This window comes from Liolophura sinensis, chromosome 10 (assembly GCF_032854445.1).
Source record: "Liolophura sinensis isolate JHLJ2023 chromosome 10, CUHK_Ljap_v2, whole genome shotgun sequence".
Classification (NCBI taxonomy): domain Eukaryota; kingdom Metazoa; phylum Mollusca; class Polyplacophora; order Chitonida; family Chitonidae; genus Liolophura; species Liolophura sinensis.
The window spans coordinates 21822319-21839078 of NC_088304.1; the positions used below are offsets into that span (position 1 = coordinate 21822319).

The 16760-nt window shown below is 40.2% G+C and overlaps 1 protein-coding gene across 1 annotated transcript; it reads left to right on the forward strand.

Moving 5' to 3' along the window:
* The first annotated feature begins 1956 nt into the window (after positions 1-1956).
* LOC135476994 (uncharacterized) lies at positions 1957-12902 on the forward strand. The gene is made up of 7 exons (XM_064757142.1): positions 1957-2020; positions 3786-3904; positions 7068-7346; positions 7615-7713; positions 8568-8603; positions 9793-9846; positions 11071-12902. Exons 1-7 carry the CDS (start codon positions 1957-1959, stop codon positions 11251-11253), a joined length of 834 nt encoding a protein of 277 aa, XP_064613212.1. The 3' UTR covers positions 11254-12902.
* The last annotated feature ends 3858 nt before the right edge of the window (positions 12903-16760 follow it).

Sequence of the window (16760 nt, forward strand, 5' to 3'; positions counted from 1 at the left end):
CAGCTCTGACGATTCGGCTTTTGTAAGACAGAGAGTAAAATCTTTGGAAAGCCCACCATATAATCTTAAGTGCTGTTTTAGTGACAGGGATTTCTTGCCCGGTAAGCCAATCCACGAGAACATAGAGTGGTTAATGCCTCGATGCATGAAGATCGTTCTCGTCCTCTCCCCAAGTTTCTACGAAAGCGGGTGGTGCCAGATGGAAGAGAGGCTGGCACACGCTTTCAGTGCCACCAGTGGTTTGGGAGTTATTCCCCTTGTTCACAAACCCTGTCAAATTCCAGACACCCTGAAAACGCTGAATTACATAGACGAAACTAGAGCGGAAGAAGCAGACAATAAACTTTTGGAGGCCGTCATTGCCCCAGGTAGGTGTTTATTTATTTATTTTATTAGAGTTTTACGCCATACTCAGGAATATTTAAAATATACTACGGCGGCCCTCATTGTTGTGGGAGGAAAAGGGGTAGAGGCAAGGATCATCTGCAGGCTGCTGGCACACATTCCATACGACCAGAGAAGAGGCCGGCATGAACTGGACTTGACCTCACAGCAAATGCATTGGTGGTGGTTTTCAATGTCCCTTGCACAGTTTATACCGGGTATGTTATTATGTGTTAAATTTGATGACAACACAATATTTTGAATAATTCTGCACCGGTGACGGTTACGTCATCCTATTTATTACCTAATGCCTGGCAGTGCCGTGTACTTTTGTGCAAACTGACATTATCCAGCTAGTAATAGTAATCAATTTTCTTGCTGTTTAACTTTTGATGAAAGGTTACAAATAATCATTATAAACTTTTGTGGTTTAACTTGGTGACGCGCATTCTTTTACTTATATACATGTTCGACTCTGTACTTAAGTGTATGTCACATTTATGATAGATATTTGTTTGGTTGGTGTTGTAAGCCATATTCAAGAATATTTCACTTGTACGACTTTTATGACAGAAGTCCGGTTTGTAAACCTTCCAGCTTGATTCCACTGTAAAGGCCACTGTATCAAAATAAATGACCTCTCCGGCCGTAAGTGAGAAGGTCTGTCAGCAACCTGCGAGCTCTGCCCGGTTTCCTCCCACCATAATGCTGGCCGCCGCCGTATAAGTGAAATATTCTTGAGTACGCCGTAAAACACCAATTGAATAAATAAATCATTCAAAATAATGAAAGTAAATTCGCCGCTGCAGTTACATGCATTGCTATTATGTCACATGTCTCTAGATTAACAGATTAGCAATGGCGACACTGCCTAGTTTCGTATATCTTTTGGGTCATATGGGGACCATCGATAATGACACTTGGTCTTAAAAAACAGACAGGAACAGTCCAAAGGTATATGTGTAACGAAGTATCCCAAAAACTTTGAAGTTTAAAACGTATGCATATTTATTTTTTATTGATTTAATTTATTTATTTGATTGGTGTTTTACGCTGTATTTATTTTTGTGGCATTTGCCTAGATATAAATTGACCAAGCAGTTAACATCTTTTCGGTTTCTGTAATAAAATTAAATACATAGACTTATTAAGCCCGCCAGAAAAATAAAAACATTTGTGTTAAGGTCTGTTAGCACCCCTCCTCCGAGCTAATGTTTATTGATTACTTTATTTATTCAAATTTAATTTGAATGTTTTAGTTGTGGTATTTTGTATCTTTGTACTTTTTAATACCCGCATATGTAGTATTTATTCATGACAACTTTGTATGTTTGTTTCAGCTGAACCTTCCATCGTTCGCCCGAATTAGTTCAGTACCCGCATATTTAGGTGTTATTCATGACAACTGTGTATGTCTGTTTAAGCTGGACCTTCCAACTTTCTTTCAAACTGGTTCAGTACCCGCACATGTAATCTTTATTCATGACAACTGTGTATGTTTTTTTCAACTGAAGCTTTAACGTTCCCCCAAACTGGATCAATACCCGCACATGTGGGCTTTATTCATGACAAATGTGTATGTTTGTTTCAGCTGGACCTTCCAACGTTCTCCCAAACTGGTTCAATCCCCGTAAAGGTAATAAAGTCTGTTTCCGCTGTGATTTATTTAAATACTCTAACACTGTTCTTAGCAATCTTTCAGACAGTTTTGTCCCTAACATTTAACAGGAATCTGCTAACATGCCACTCGCGCGCGTGCGTGTGTGTGTGTGTGTGTGTGTGTGTGTGTGTGTGTGTGTGTGTGTGTATGTGTGTGTGTGTGTGTGTGTGTGTGTGTGTGTGTGTGTGTGTGTGTTTTGTGTTTTTGCGTATGTGCGGTGGTGTGTCTCTGGTATGGTTCTGGTGTCCATATAGAATCAATACAGGACCGGATAACAGATGGAGAAAAGGACACCTATGACATTGCGAAAATTAAGTCTGTTAACGAGATATTAGGCTGGTTATCTGTTTTGGCGAGTGCTCACGTATATGAGCAACGCCTAGGTGTAAACCGTGAGTGTCTAAGCCACATGCGTACAGGACCAATGCTTGTCTAAATCATGACTGTCTAAGCCACCTGTGTGTATGAACAACGCCCGTGTGTAAATCGCGACTGTCTAATCCACACGCGTACAGGACCAATGCTTGTCTAAATCAGTGTTTATGTGTAATATAGTGTATATGAGCAATGGCTATCTGCAGATCATGACTGTCTAAATAATGTAGTCGCTGTGAGTTCAAGTCCAGATCATGCTGGTTTCCTCTCCGGCCGCACATGGGATTTTGTGTCAGCAACCAGGGCATGCTCTGCCCGGTTTTCTATCTCCCTAATGCTGGCCGCCTTCATATAGGAGAAATATTCTTCATTGGTGGCAAAACACTAATAATGAAACAATAAATTTTACACCGCACTTAAACGTTTTTAACGTGTAAGACAAGGAAAGCTTTGTCCTTGTGAACCACGTGTAAAAGGCGAGCCATGACAGCGGAAAACGCGTAAATCGCTAGTTATATCAATGAATAACGTGGAAAAGTTGATAGCTAGTACAGGATTAAAACCCTAGCTTAAGTAAATTGACAAGAGGTCGTATTTCACCAGCAACGCGTGACGATTTGCCAGCTATCACACTGTCGTCACTACTCTGTGTATTCTCCTTATGCTGTATGTCTGAACTATATAAAATGTATAAAATACATATGGTCTCACATTTGTGTCATGACGTCAGAAGATAACATCTTGCGCACGGCGTTAAACACAAATCAAATCTAATAATGAATAAAATTATATGAGAGGGATGAACGTGGAAAAGTTGAGCAGGAGGCAACGCTTGTAGGGTGAAGAAAAATAAGTATGAACGACAAAACAGAAATGATTATTGAAAGGTTGAGCCATAAAAATGAAGAACGTCGAAAAGATGAGCTACAACGAGAGTAAATGTGAAGAAGTTGAGCTACAATAGTGATGGCCTTGGAAAAGATGTGCTACAACAAGAGTAAATGTGAAGAAGTTGAGCTACAACAGTGATGGCCTTGGAAAAGATGTGCTATAAAACTGATGAACCATAAATTTATTTTTTTATTTGAATGGTATTTTACGCCGACTCAAGAATGTTGAACGATAAATAGCTCAGCATTATCTAGCGCGACAGTGAAACACTTGAGCTAAAACAAAGAGACAGGTGGAATATTTCGGAAACATGGGATGTGTGTGCTGTAATTAGGGGTGACCAGAGAACACCTGAATAAGCTTGAACATGTTTGGCTTTAAGCGGTCAGATTTCAGTGTCTCGCTGTCCTCGCTGCTCTTGCTTTACTCTGTGTGTTATAATCTTTTTTCTTACTATTTTTTTTTTTAATTTTAGACGTTAACGGCTGTGGAGTGTGGCTGCCAGCCACTGAGGCATCACCTTGTGGCTACAACTGGATCTTCCCGGACATCACACAAGCTGACATCAACGTTTTGAGGGACATTGGCGCCAACGTGAGTACATCAGAGGCTGCATACCGGGCTTTTTCCTTGCATGTGAGAGTAAATAAATATGTACCTCAGCTTTGACTAGAACTGTTCATATATCCGCTAACCCGGGCTTAAACGGAATTCAGTTCTGGTTTGTATTTACTTACAAGAGGATTATATACATCATAATACCTCTGAGTGATAGGTTTGATGGAATAAACATAACACCTCCGTTTTTGTAGTAATATCTTGTGACGTTGAATGAAATCGTCACACAGCATCTAACGAGTGCTACAAGACGAGGTACAGTGGGTTAGGTACAGGCCATATGCAGGACGCTTCGGTATATTGCTAACCAAGCAACCTGTTCACCATGACAGATCATCTGCAAAAATGACGCAAGGGCTTCCCCGGTATGCGGTTGAAGTTGATATGTAACAGGTGTAGCCGATGAAATATCTCAAGCTAAAATATCCGTTGCTAAGCATCAGCCTTCTTTTTGTCGTTAATGCATAGAATAATATCCATTATCGGCCTAATGTTGGTATTTGAAACAAGTTTTATCTTACGAAATATACCGTGAATATCTGACATATTCTTTAATAGACATTTATTTCGTACATTATTTCGTAGGCAATTATTTCGTAAGTTAAACTGATAAACATATCTCCAGATATGAAGTTCATAATAAGCCCAGGATATAAAAGTCCATAACAAGCCCAGGATATAAAGTCCGTAAGAAGCCCAGAATATAAAATATGTAGTTTTAAGTCATTCGGAAAAATCCCGTATTGAACATACATGTGCCATGCATAGACCTGTGAATTTCAGTGACTGATGTCATGTTTTTTACAGTGTGTTGCTAAGGGTATACTAGTAGTTGCCTCTGGTGTGACACAACCTACATACTGCACAGGCCTACAGTGCACTTTAGTAGGCGAGATCCCGCTTCTTGCACCGTAGTTTCACGTCTGAAAAACTAGTCTGCTGTCGTATTTCAAGGGATGTAATTCCGATGAAACCTGTTGTAATACTTGTGGACATACATTGGTACATTTTCCAAAAAATGTAGGGGACGTCAACGAAACAGATTTTAAATAGCCCCTGAATTATTAAGTACCGGGTATCCATATCGCATGTTACGACAATCTATAAGCGCTGTTCTAGCGTTACCAATCACTATGGTCGCATTTTGCGCACATAATTTCAGTTTGTTGAAATTTTTTTCACTTAACGTCGCCACTTTGGCACGGCAATATCATCCTAGCGTGTTACAAGCATACACGGTCTTTTTTCATAATTTTTTTTTAATATGCTTGTAAATTGATTGTCTCTACCTTTCAAAAGACATCGTTTACAAAAATCAGGCCATTTCAGTTTTGAACATGTTCCAATTATGACGCTTTCAGGTTAATGGTTGACATTTCATAGGATAAATCTGAGGGCTGATGTCAGGATGGTTTTTATGTACCCGGTTTTCCCCGGCCATTCGCAGGTGTCCGTAACGCATAACCCGAGTCACCATCGCACATGTAAATGAATTTAAGCAGCAATGTAAATATTTGGACATTTTTAGATTTTGACCAAAACTACTTGAGTTAAGTTGCATGAAGTGAAAGCTGTTGTAGAGAGCTGTTCCTGAAGTTATATGATGTTTTAAATTCCACAGCTGTCAATATTTTTGGTGAATAAAGATCGCCAAATTACTTATAAACGGCTGTCATTGGTTAGCAATAGGAAACAATATTCATTTATCTGCGCCATATGGATGTTGTCTGTTGTAAGGGAGAATAACTCAGTGGTACATGTATATTTCAATGGGCTATTTTACTGAGTAATGGTCTATATCATAAGGTTATCTTCTCTTAGATAACTTCCAGATGGCGCAATGCCTATCTCGGTCATGGCCAAGTTTATTATTGTTCCCCGGTACACATTCAAATCTGCTACCTCTCAGTGATCATAAGCGGTATTTTTTTATTATTTATTGAAAATGGGAAAGCCGGGTAAATAAATTTTTGTAAAAAAAAAAAGCTTCTTCTAGTTCACATGCTCAGTTGTGTTCCTACATCTCATTAAACAAATCATGTGAAATAAAACACTTTCTTGTGCCACTTGTTACGGTATTGAAAACAGCAACAGAAAACAGATTCAGTGACTCAATATTTCAATGTAAACAATGCTTTATATATAAAATGAGACGTACAGTTTTACAGACAGTTCAACAACAACAACAACATACACATCAGTATTACCGGTCTTTAAAAGTTTCCAGTTCACCTTTGCATCCCAAGGAATGTATTCCAGGAAATCCAACGTAAAGACCATGGGATAAACACACAATTCACACTTGTCACAAATTGTCCTAGGCAGGTACTTCGCTAGGATAGCGAACACGAACACAGTACACAGGTTACACAGAACTGGAACAGTCAAGCCTTTGAATGACGTCACACCCGCAGAGCACAACACAAGGAAAATACAGGCATGGAGGTATAATCCACTTCAGATCAGTCACAGCTCCCGCAGAAGCTCACAAACGAGCCGTTCAGAGACGTAGAGTAATGTCGCCTTGTGGCAGAACGAACGTCCTTTGCAAAACTGAAAACTTCAGTTTAGAGTCCTTGACGACCTTGTCGGTCAGGTGAGGTCAGCGTGTTAAACAAATTACACAGTCCACACTGTATAATCATAATCAAGATCCGAACACCAATAAACGTGACTTCCGCAGAAATTCACATAAACCAGACATCAGTACTACTGTGGTACACAAACGGTGCCGGCATAAAAAACTGTCCTCCCAAATGAAACTGGCATCACCAGCTCATATCAAAATAATGGACTCGATACGATAGCGTCTCACACTCTCCTGGCTCCCAGTGGATGCAGCAAAAATACCTCCACTCTGCACAGAAAACACGGCTTATATACGGTCCAGGTGGATTCAACTATTCTTAGACACAGAATTAACAGCCAATGAACAGCCAGTTAAATAAACAGAGCATTGAACAAGGTGCTTTCGGCCAGGTCCGCGCTGTACATATATAACAGGGCCTGTTATGCTTATAACATATAACACAAAGGTCCGCATTCTAACAGTACATGAAAACGTTAAATAGTCATACATAACACACTAACAATTTTAACACGAAGATGAAGTACATTTAAAACACAATTCTTTTGATAGGTGCACCTCAAAGACCTGGATCGCGTGATTGACGTGGTGAACAACCATTGGGCACTCACGTATTACGGATTTCTGCCATGTTCCCGGCATGCCTGTGGGAAGGGCTGCTGTCTAGGCTTCCTGATATTTGCCGTTTTCCAGTTAATTATTGCCGGGATATCAATGCATTTTCGGTTACTGTTATCTGTGCAAGCTGTGATAGGATATTTTTGTATGTTTGTAATTATCCCAATCGTGGTTGTTTCTTGCTGGAGATCCAAACACGTGGCCATCAGAAAGGTAGGCAACAGCTAATCTGGCTTAAACTTATATCTTATTCAAATGTGCAATCCGAATATGGTTATAACTAAAGACAAAGAAAACATTAACATGAAGTATAAGTAAGATGAAAGACTATTTTAAACACTGTCCTTAAAATAGTTGGATTTATTTTTTTTAGAATTTTTCAATGGCCATTGAAATATATGAACTAACACATATGTAAAAATGGGGGGGAGGAGCACTTGTTGTTTGCAAGCAATTTTGTCTCACTAGGATTTTTTTGTAGGCTGAACGGAAATTAAGTAGGGTTTTGCTGGAGAAAAATCGTATTTTGTACCGAAAGTGTAAAGTTATCGTGTCCGTGAGGGTTGACCCTACCCCGAAGGTAAGCATGCGCAATGGTTCCTACAGTGAGTATGTATGTATGTATGTATGTATGTATGTATGTATGTATGTATGTATGTATGTGTGTGTGTGTGTGTCTGTGTGTCTGTGTCTGTCTGTCTGTCTGTCTGTCTGTCTGTCTGTATGTAGGTATGTATGTATGTGTGTGTGTGTGTGTGTGTGTGTGTGTGTGTGTGTGTGTGTGTGTGTGTGTGTGTGTGTGTCTGTCTGTATGTATGTATGTATGTATGTATGTATGTATGTATGTGTGTGTGTCTGTGTGTCTGTGTCTGTCTGTGTGTCTGTCTGTCTGTCTGTCTGTCTGTCTGTATGTATGTATGTATGTATGTATATATGTATGAATGAATGTATGTATGGATGAATGTAGGTATGCTTGAGATTTTGCGTCGTTGTTAATAATTTCCCAGTCATGCGACTGTGAGGAGACTCACTAGATGGATTTCTTACATGGTCGTGGTCAGTAGGTTATGTGACCTAGTAAGTCATGTGACACAAACGAAGTGTCCCAGGTCACCCAAATTCCGTGTTGTTTGATCGATGGTCTCGATTGCCGAAATTCGCTGGGTCGGACACACTGCACGGACATGGTAGAATCGCCGGTGTATTTTTTTTTTATAGCATATTGGATGCAAGGTAATTTCAGAGCGGACAAGATCGCCCGCGAAAAGTCCGTATAGTGTGTTCCTGGTCTAAGGATGAAACTCCCAATATCGGCTAACTGTAATTTGTCCATGCCAAGTGTTAATGGGCCTTAATCATTCACTTTTTCTTCCACTATTCATACAACCACAGACTCAACAATCCTATAATAGAAGTGTTTACATGTATTTTCAGATTGCTGTGGTTTATTACAATACTCAGCGATGCAAGGTAGGTTGACTGGCCTGGTATCAATTAAAAACACAATAAGAAGTTTTGCAGTTACGCAATTACTAGAACAGGCCTATTTGTTAACGTTGTCTGGCAGGCCTATCTGAAAACATTGTCTGACAGGCCTGTCTGTTAACGGTGTCTGACAGGCCTCTCTTTTAATAGTGTCTGACTGGCCTCTCTTTAACAGTGTCTGACAGGCGTATCTGTTACCAGTGTCTGACAGACCTATCTTTTAACAGTGTCTAACAGGCCTATCTTGTCATAGTGTTTGTGATTAGATCAACCTTGCGACAGACTATCATTATTTTGCAACATCGTGTAACAAGGTCAGTTTGTTTTCAAATTTTATTCTAGCAGTAGTGTGATTTTTCAGATTTGAGTTCCAAGTTAGTTGAAGAGAGGCATTAAGTCTGAGTGCGCGAGTTGCCATCGTATCTCCAAATCTAAAAAAAATTTTAAATAGTTTTATTCTCACTATTCACGCTCATGAATATGTTTAAACAGAGGAAACTTGTACACATTCACGTACCATGGCTTATGGGGAATTAGTAAAACGTGCAGTGATGTTACTTGCAAGTCGCGTATAGTAATGTGATGGTTATTGCATTTCCAAAAACTGAAGCAGTTTGTAATATTTTAGGGTGCGTGCAGTGCAAACATGTTTCTAATTTGATATGAACCTTTTGAATCAGGGAAATAAACCAGCCTAAATTGGGCATTGCTGAACTACAAAATGATACTTGTACAAGCCATGGCAAACAGTGCAATGAACAGTGACTTGTTTTACGGTAGATCTAAACTCATCGCTGTATACGATTCGTACGTTCTGGTGACAGTTGACACAAATTCCTTCTACTTAAACGAGACACTAAGCAACAACTGTGTGATGTGAGTACCAAGAGGTTCATCGAAAACCTCTTGTCTTCCTCCCATAGCTGGGCGTCAAAGTTCGTCAATAACAAGCCACAGGTCGTTTTTTTTTGTCGGGCATCCAGGTGTTCATCATCAATAAAATTTACCGTTTGGTGTTAAGAAACAATGAAAGAAGTAATTAAACTACTGCTATGATTATTCAAAATGTAAATTTTATATCGGCTTAGAATGTGATTGTCGTGGCGCTTTGTCCTAGTCATTGATTTTGTACAATAAGAAAAAACAGACACTAATAATTTGCCGTTTCTTCCAGGATTTCATCAAAGAACTGTTGAAGAACAACAGGGGTGGTGAAAGAATGGATCAGGTAATGTGGATTTATCTTCATGTTCCTTAACTGGAATTAATTCATGCCTACGACGGGTATGAAAATCAGCTTCCACACGCCTGCTTCAGTCTTACAACAAGGTCAAGACTGGTCAGTTCTACATGGAAAAGTATTGCATCAATTATTGTCGTCTTCTTGAGTAAACGTGTACTGTGGTGTACTAAACGTGTGCGGTGTCCACATTGCTTATAAGGTACAGTTGTCCATTTGACTAAACACGTACTATGGTCAACATTAGTATACGCGTACTGTCGTCAGCATGACTACACACGTGCTGTCGACCACGTGACTACACGCGTACTGTCGTCCATGTGATACACACATACTGTCGTCCGTTTGACTACACACGTACTGTCGCCTACGTGAATACACGTGTACTGTCGTCCATGTGACTACACACGTACTGAAGTACATTTGACTACACGCGTACTGTCGCCCAGCTGACTACACGCGTAGTGTTGTCCGTATGACTCCACGCTTACTGTCGTCCACATGACTACACGCGTACTGTCGTCTACGTGACTATTTGCCGAATGCATTGCACACATATTACATTCCTGGTCACTGAATGCCTATTGTGTACTATTTTATAACAGTTTTCTATCTGACTCCATTCTGTGGGACAACAAGGGTACAGTGGTTCTGTGAGACACGAGGTTCAAAAAACCAGTCTTGGACATGCGCATGTCTAACGTTCGTTTAAGATCACTTATCTTCCACCAATATGGTGTGCATATCTGTACTTCACGTGTGGGAAATTTTGTCAGTGACTTGCTGGTGGTTTTGCCCCTGCACTCTGGTATTCCTCCACCCATAATATTTACCGCCATCGTCTAAATGAAGAAACGAACAGTTAAATGCATAAAATACGATGGATTCCTCTAGCTCAAGCGTAGCAAAAACAAAGTGTATGGTCTTCTTCTGCGCGCTTATTTACCTCTGTCGAAGTGCCCGTAGACGAGCTGTCGTGACTTGATGAAAGAGGAGCTGTCTTATTTCTAACTGCAGTCAAACTGAGTTTTCTACTTCATTGTATAAATGTTGTCTTCCACAAGATTGAAGACTTTGGGTTTTATACAACTGCCAGCACATTGGTAACCTTCAGGTTTAATGTAACAAGTATAATGTCTAGTTTTTGAAAGGAGAGTATTTGCTGTTGTTGTTGTCATGTGGTTGTGAAAATGGAATCTGTTTTGTTTTCAGGTCAATGATGAAGAACTGGACGCACGAGCTGACGCCATCGTGGACAACCTTGTTGACAAGCTTGCCTCAAAATTTGCCAGATGGGAGGAAATCCAGGCGGCAAACTTTCTTCGTCATAAGACAAAGCAAGACAAATTGTGTCTTTGTCAGCTGTACGAAGCTTCATCTGAGCATTCTTTTTAGCCAAGAATTGGCCGCTGGTAACCATCTAACAGGATTTGACACAAAAGTAGGATTATTTCCAATAAACTGTACGTGCGTTATGCTGTATAAGAATGTGGCACTCGCCAGCAATTTCGCTGATATCCTCAAAATGAAGAGAATGTAAACTAAGGCGGCTGCTAAATCCGCAATATAAGAAGGATGAAAGAGAGGCTAAACATAATAATCGTTGAAACGTGCGCAATGAGGAGAATGGAAGTTTAACCGAATTAAAACCTAGGCTTATACCTTGTTGAAATCTAAGCATTCGTTGAAATGTGCAGTTTGAGAAATATGGTAGTGTGGTCGAAGATTGGAGTTTTTTGAAACCTTTGTTTAAGCCATTCCCTTCATCTCTCTGGGTTGACTCTTAAATCTTTGGTGGGCAGTGCGAGTTCAGGCCAAATCCATGTATCATGTTTTCAGGAATGAAGTGCAAGAGTGAAGAGGTCTCACGTGTGTGCCGAAAACTTGAAATAATACAGTCACGTAACATGGATTTCCAGGAACTACATTTGACTGCTGATATTTAATGACAGTTTGCATTGGATGATTAAGACAATTAAGACAAACCTGTAACTGGGTCTTACTACATTCTATGTTGATTTCTGTCAAAAGTCCTAGTCCAGCCGAGTGAAAGATAACCGTAACTATGCTAACAATACAACGTCTAACAGATGTCCCTTCCCAAGACGCTGGGTATCTTACTATCTGCACTTAGAATCTCTGTAGCATTTTCTACCTAGCATTGTGTCAATCATCCATCACTTTTATTTTAACCAATCAACTCCGGTTATGATCATATCGAGTATTCCTAGTCCTATAATCCCTATAGTGCATCTACCGCTTTTTACGCTCGCTTTACATCACTGCCAACTCTAGATAACCTTGGAGCCTGTGCGATGCATGTGGGCTCGATTAGCCTTAGTCTCACCACTGGCGTCCTTGTACAGACCTGTAATCAGCATTTATCAATAAAACCAATTAATGATAATCATGCTGAACATTCTTTAGATAGAAGGGATGAATGTGCGTCAAGTTATAGGAACAAAAGTGGATACCGACATTTTGTATGGAACGTAGGAAGCGACGCATGCGCTGTAAAGAGTATATTCTGATCCACGGCCCGGCAAAAAACTTCGAACAGACAGGGGTGTTAGCCATCTGTAACCTTTGCTCGCATGACGTGGACTTTTCGCTCGTCATGCATAGCGGCCGATTTTTATCCGTGAAGAAGCCTCCACTGCGGAGAATATTCGGCAACTCGAAAAGGGAAACATGGCTGCCTGTTCGAAAACGTAGCATGTTTAGGTCCTAAAATGACCGATTTTGGGCAAAACAGAAGTCGATTGTGGTCCAATAAATGTGCGACCCCCTCGGTCATGGATCGCGTATATACCTCGTGGTGTCTTCAGCTACTTATACACTGAGTATTCCTATCATTTATTCCTGAAAACCTTCTAGCGGAAATCTGCTGACTAAAGCCTAAGATTCATCATGGTCACTGATCGAACTTTGCTTCAGAGAAATTATGTATGCAGTGAAGATAGTTCTTCCTTAGTATTGTATCCTCTAATATAACACTATTCGCACGATTCTAATAAAACAATAGTTTTCAGCGCTATTTACATCCAGTCCATTGTTCGTTTTCTTTTTAATGTATAGGAAATAGAGAGCTTAGCTCTGTTTCGCGGAGTAATATACGCCGAACAACTTCCTTGATCGGGAACTATAAGAAATGATCTTCACGTTTGGCCCATTTTGTAAGGAACCAAACTGTGGGCCACACATTCGAACAGTCCATGGTTTACATTTTCATACATGTCGGACAGTTTGCTAAGTTTGAGGTACACGACGTTAAATCCAATCAGAGACGGATTCGAAATCACGGTGCGTGGAATGGCAGTAGCTCTGTGATAAGCAGCAGTTTTCTTCAGTGCAAACGACGAGAAAGTATAAGTTGGATTTGGCCTACCACCTCTGCAAAACCCCATGAATTTCCGTTTAATAGGTTCAGACACTACGGAGGCAAATTTTTTTATAAACTTATGCAAATTAATCCAAGTAAACACGAGAACGCGAAAATAAGAAAGTACTTGTATGATAGAGGCGAATTTTACGGGTGGAACAAACTGGAGTGCCTGGGGTACGCCATGCATCGGCCTCTCGGCCGGGTTATTCAAGACTGCTTGGAAACTTAATACCAGATTTAACTTTATTTATTTATTTATTTGGTTGCTATTTTACGCCGTACTCAAGAATATTTCACTTGTACGACGGCGGCCAGCATTATGGCGGGAGGAAACCGGACAGAGCCCGGGGAAAACCCATGACCATCCGCAGGTTGGTGAGAGACCTTCTCACGTACTGCCGGAGTGGAAGCCAGCCTGAGCTGGTCTTGAACTCAGATTTAGCTTTAGGCCAAGTCTTCAGTTTTGTACTTAACCCAAAAATAATTGCTTAACAGTAAATTGAATATGAACTAAAATTGCTGCTGTTATATTTTGACTTCGGACAAGTGTATTGGTTGTTGAGTTTGGTTAAAATTTAAACTATAACTTTATTACCGGCATTAGCTAATACACTTGCGAAAAACTGGGCTTTGGTACACAAGAGAGTACCGCTGCCTTGCAGGTCAAGGTCAAGAACACGGGAGGTCAAGAAAATCTCGTCTCATAGCGTTTAAGCGACCAGCCCATGAAAACCTTGAACCTTATCACAACTGCATGCGTTCATCACATCCGTACTGGCAGTCTTTCAAATTTTTACACATTTTAAAACAGCGTTTATGAGGTGACCAAGGTATAAACTTTAGGGACCAAATTCTAGGGGAATTTGTTAAGCTGGGGTTTCTGTAAGGTGGAGGAATAACGAAAGAAAAAATCTGCCCTTCCGCCAGTTTGAAATTGCAGTTACCGCTTCACACGACGTCGAACAAACACTTTTGGGGTAACGTTAGTCCTATCGAGTACATGTCCTGCAAGATATGGGCTTCTACAGCCACTGGGGTCTGCCAGCAACCTGCGGACGGTCGTGGGTTCCCCCAGGCTCTGCCCGGTTACCTTCCACCATAATGCTGGCCACCGTCGTATAAGTGAAATATTCTTACGGCGTAAAACACCAATCAAATAAATAAATAAATAAATACAGCCACTGGGTAGCACGTGCAGTTACCAGTTCATTTTAGCTTCACACATGGGCGGAACAAAGAAACACTTCGAATCATATTATGGATCGTGTTCTGCTTCTGGACTGGCGCCAAGTGTGGACTTTGTATGCCCAAAAGGGACAGTTTTTCAAATACCTGAGCGCATATTTGTCGTGCAAATACGTATCTTACTGATGATCCGGAACGTCCATTATAGTTGACGTCTACATGGTATAATACGACTGTCTTGTCAAGCAATCCAATTTGGCGCCCCATGCGATGGAATGGAACACTCCACTGTGCCACTTAATACATATAGATCAGGTTGTGTCTATCAGGCACGCTCTTTGGAGTCCTCTGTGCCAGCTAAAATGTCTCACACGACTTTCTTGTATTAAATAATACTCGATCACTCCGGAAACCTGAGGAAATTTTGTACTGACCATAGTACCATTTGTTTTTTATTTGTTTATTATAATGAAAATTTAAGCCGTCTTCACTTCGAATACATCAATCGGTCTTAATTTGGAGACATCCTTAAAAGTGAAGCAGATCTACAGTGAACGTGATCATTCCATCCTTCATGCAAGAATTCAAATACTAAGTACAAAATAGTATATGGTGCAGTTCCTTTCTTAAGAAGTCCGCAGGCAATCAGCAGCTCCAAAAACGTTTTACCATGGTTATAATCTTTCCGTTGATTAAGAAGCCAGAGACTAAAGGATCGGAGATTATCATTTATTATAGCTTAATCATGTGACAATAAAGCGGTAATGAAGTCACAAAACAGCTGGCAATTGTTGCAGAATATCAAGACAGGGCACTGCCTCGACACATAAGAGAATATTATGACTTAAGTCACATGTTTAACCAGTCAGCAACACAAGCTAAACACGGGTATTCATATTACCACTGAAAACCACATGACACTGCATGACGACGTTTGCCACCAATCTCAAGTTAGGCTTAAGGTTTACTTTGGAACAATTTTGGTGGATGGGCAGAATGTCGAAATCTCTGCGTGGCGTGTTGTCCATCAAGCGTAAACCCTCGCTGTCTCCTTCTGTCGAAAAAGTAAACGTGCTAGAAGGAGATCCAAAGAGTAAGTGACCAAAGAAAATGAACTCGTTGGAATATCGTCTTAAAAACAAATACAGGGCAGTGGAAAATACTGCAAAGAGAAAAATCCTCAGAAATCTTAACTAAAATCAGATCAGAAACTCTTTGCTAAAACTGAGCTAGCCTTTCAGTGTACGCGAAGTGTGTGTCAAGCATTTTAACCAGCAATTTGAAGTCTTTCACCATTGTATTAACCCTAAGGCCATAGAAAGATGTGAATTTTCATGGGTTGCTAGCTACCCTAGTGTATGCTCATGGCTTACTGTACAACTGCTGCCCTATGGGCGGTGGTTAGATCGTTGTTAGCGTGCAAGATTTCATATGATATGCTTTTAATACGACTGAAACTGCAGTATTTGCTACCGAGACGAAACTGGCAAATATACAAAAAATGTTAGAGGAACGAAATGATACGTCCAGGATTTTTCCATACAGTGTTACACTAAATAGTGATACCCATCCCGTGAAATCAAGTAGTAAGGATTAAATCTAAAGTACCGGTACAAAAATTGACTACAATCCTTTGGTTACTCATGTGATCTATATGACAGATTATAAACAAAGATAAAATTGTAACTGACTAACCAATATCTATACTATATTCACAGAAGTCAGGGTTCCATAACTTTAAAAAGAACAAAAGGAAAAAAAGTACATACACAGCACTTTTGTCTGAACAAGTTCAAAACATGTCACGTAATGATGACAAAAATATGTAAATTGCAAGACAAAGGTAATTTCTAGGTGTAATTTATCAATATTAAACCTGTAATACCTACAATCTAAAATACCTAGCCTGGTAATAAATTAAGTGACCATTTTTCTCAACACAATCATTTGGGAATCCTATGTACAAAACGATGTGTCTATAAAACGAATCACGACATAGCGTGGCTGCAGTGTACCTGGCTACCCGTCCGTGTACAGCGAGATTATGAGGGATACAAAGGGGATACATAGTGCAGTCAACTCCAGGGACCCGCTCACCTGTCAGTGCTCAGGAAGGAGGGGAAGGGGGATTCAATACAGCTAAAGAGCTGGTCATCACTAGCTTGTACCGCCCTTTCCACATTAGGGTAGAAGACTATAAAACTTGTGAACAAGATTTTTGATTAACTCGGGAATCTTTCCTGGAATGAGATGAAATTTGGGGAATCGTTTGACGTAACGTCAACTCCACAACTGCATCACAATAAGAAATTGCACAACGTAGCTCTTTACA

What these genes read in the sequence shown, in the direction of transcription:
- LOC135476994 (XM_064757142.1), top strand. Translation starts at nt 1,957, where the DNA reads ATGTGTATGTTTGTTTCAGCTGGACCTTCCAACGTTCTCCCAAACTGG. An exon ending in CTGGTTCAATCCCCGTAAAG is followed by an intron (nt 2,021 to 3,785) that starts GTAATAAAGTCT and finishes TTTTAATTTTAG; the next exon opens with ACGTTAACGGCTGTGGAGTG. An exon ending in TGAGGGACATTGGCGCCAAC is followed by an intron (nt 3,905 to 7,067) that starts GTGAGTACATCA and finishes TTCTTTTGATAG; the next exon opens with GTGCACCTCAAAGACCTGGA.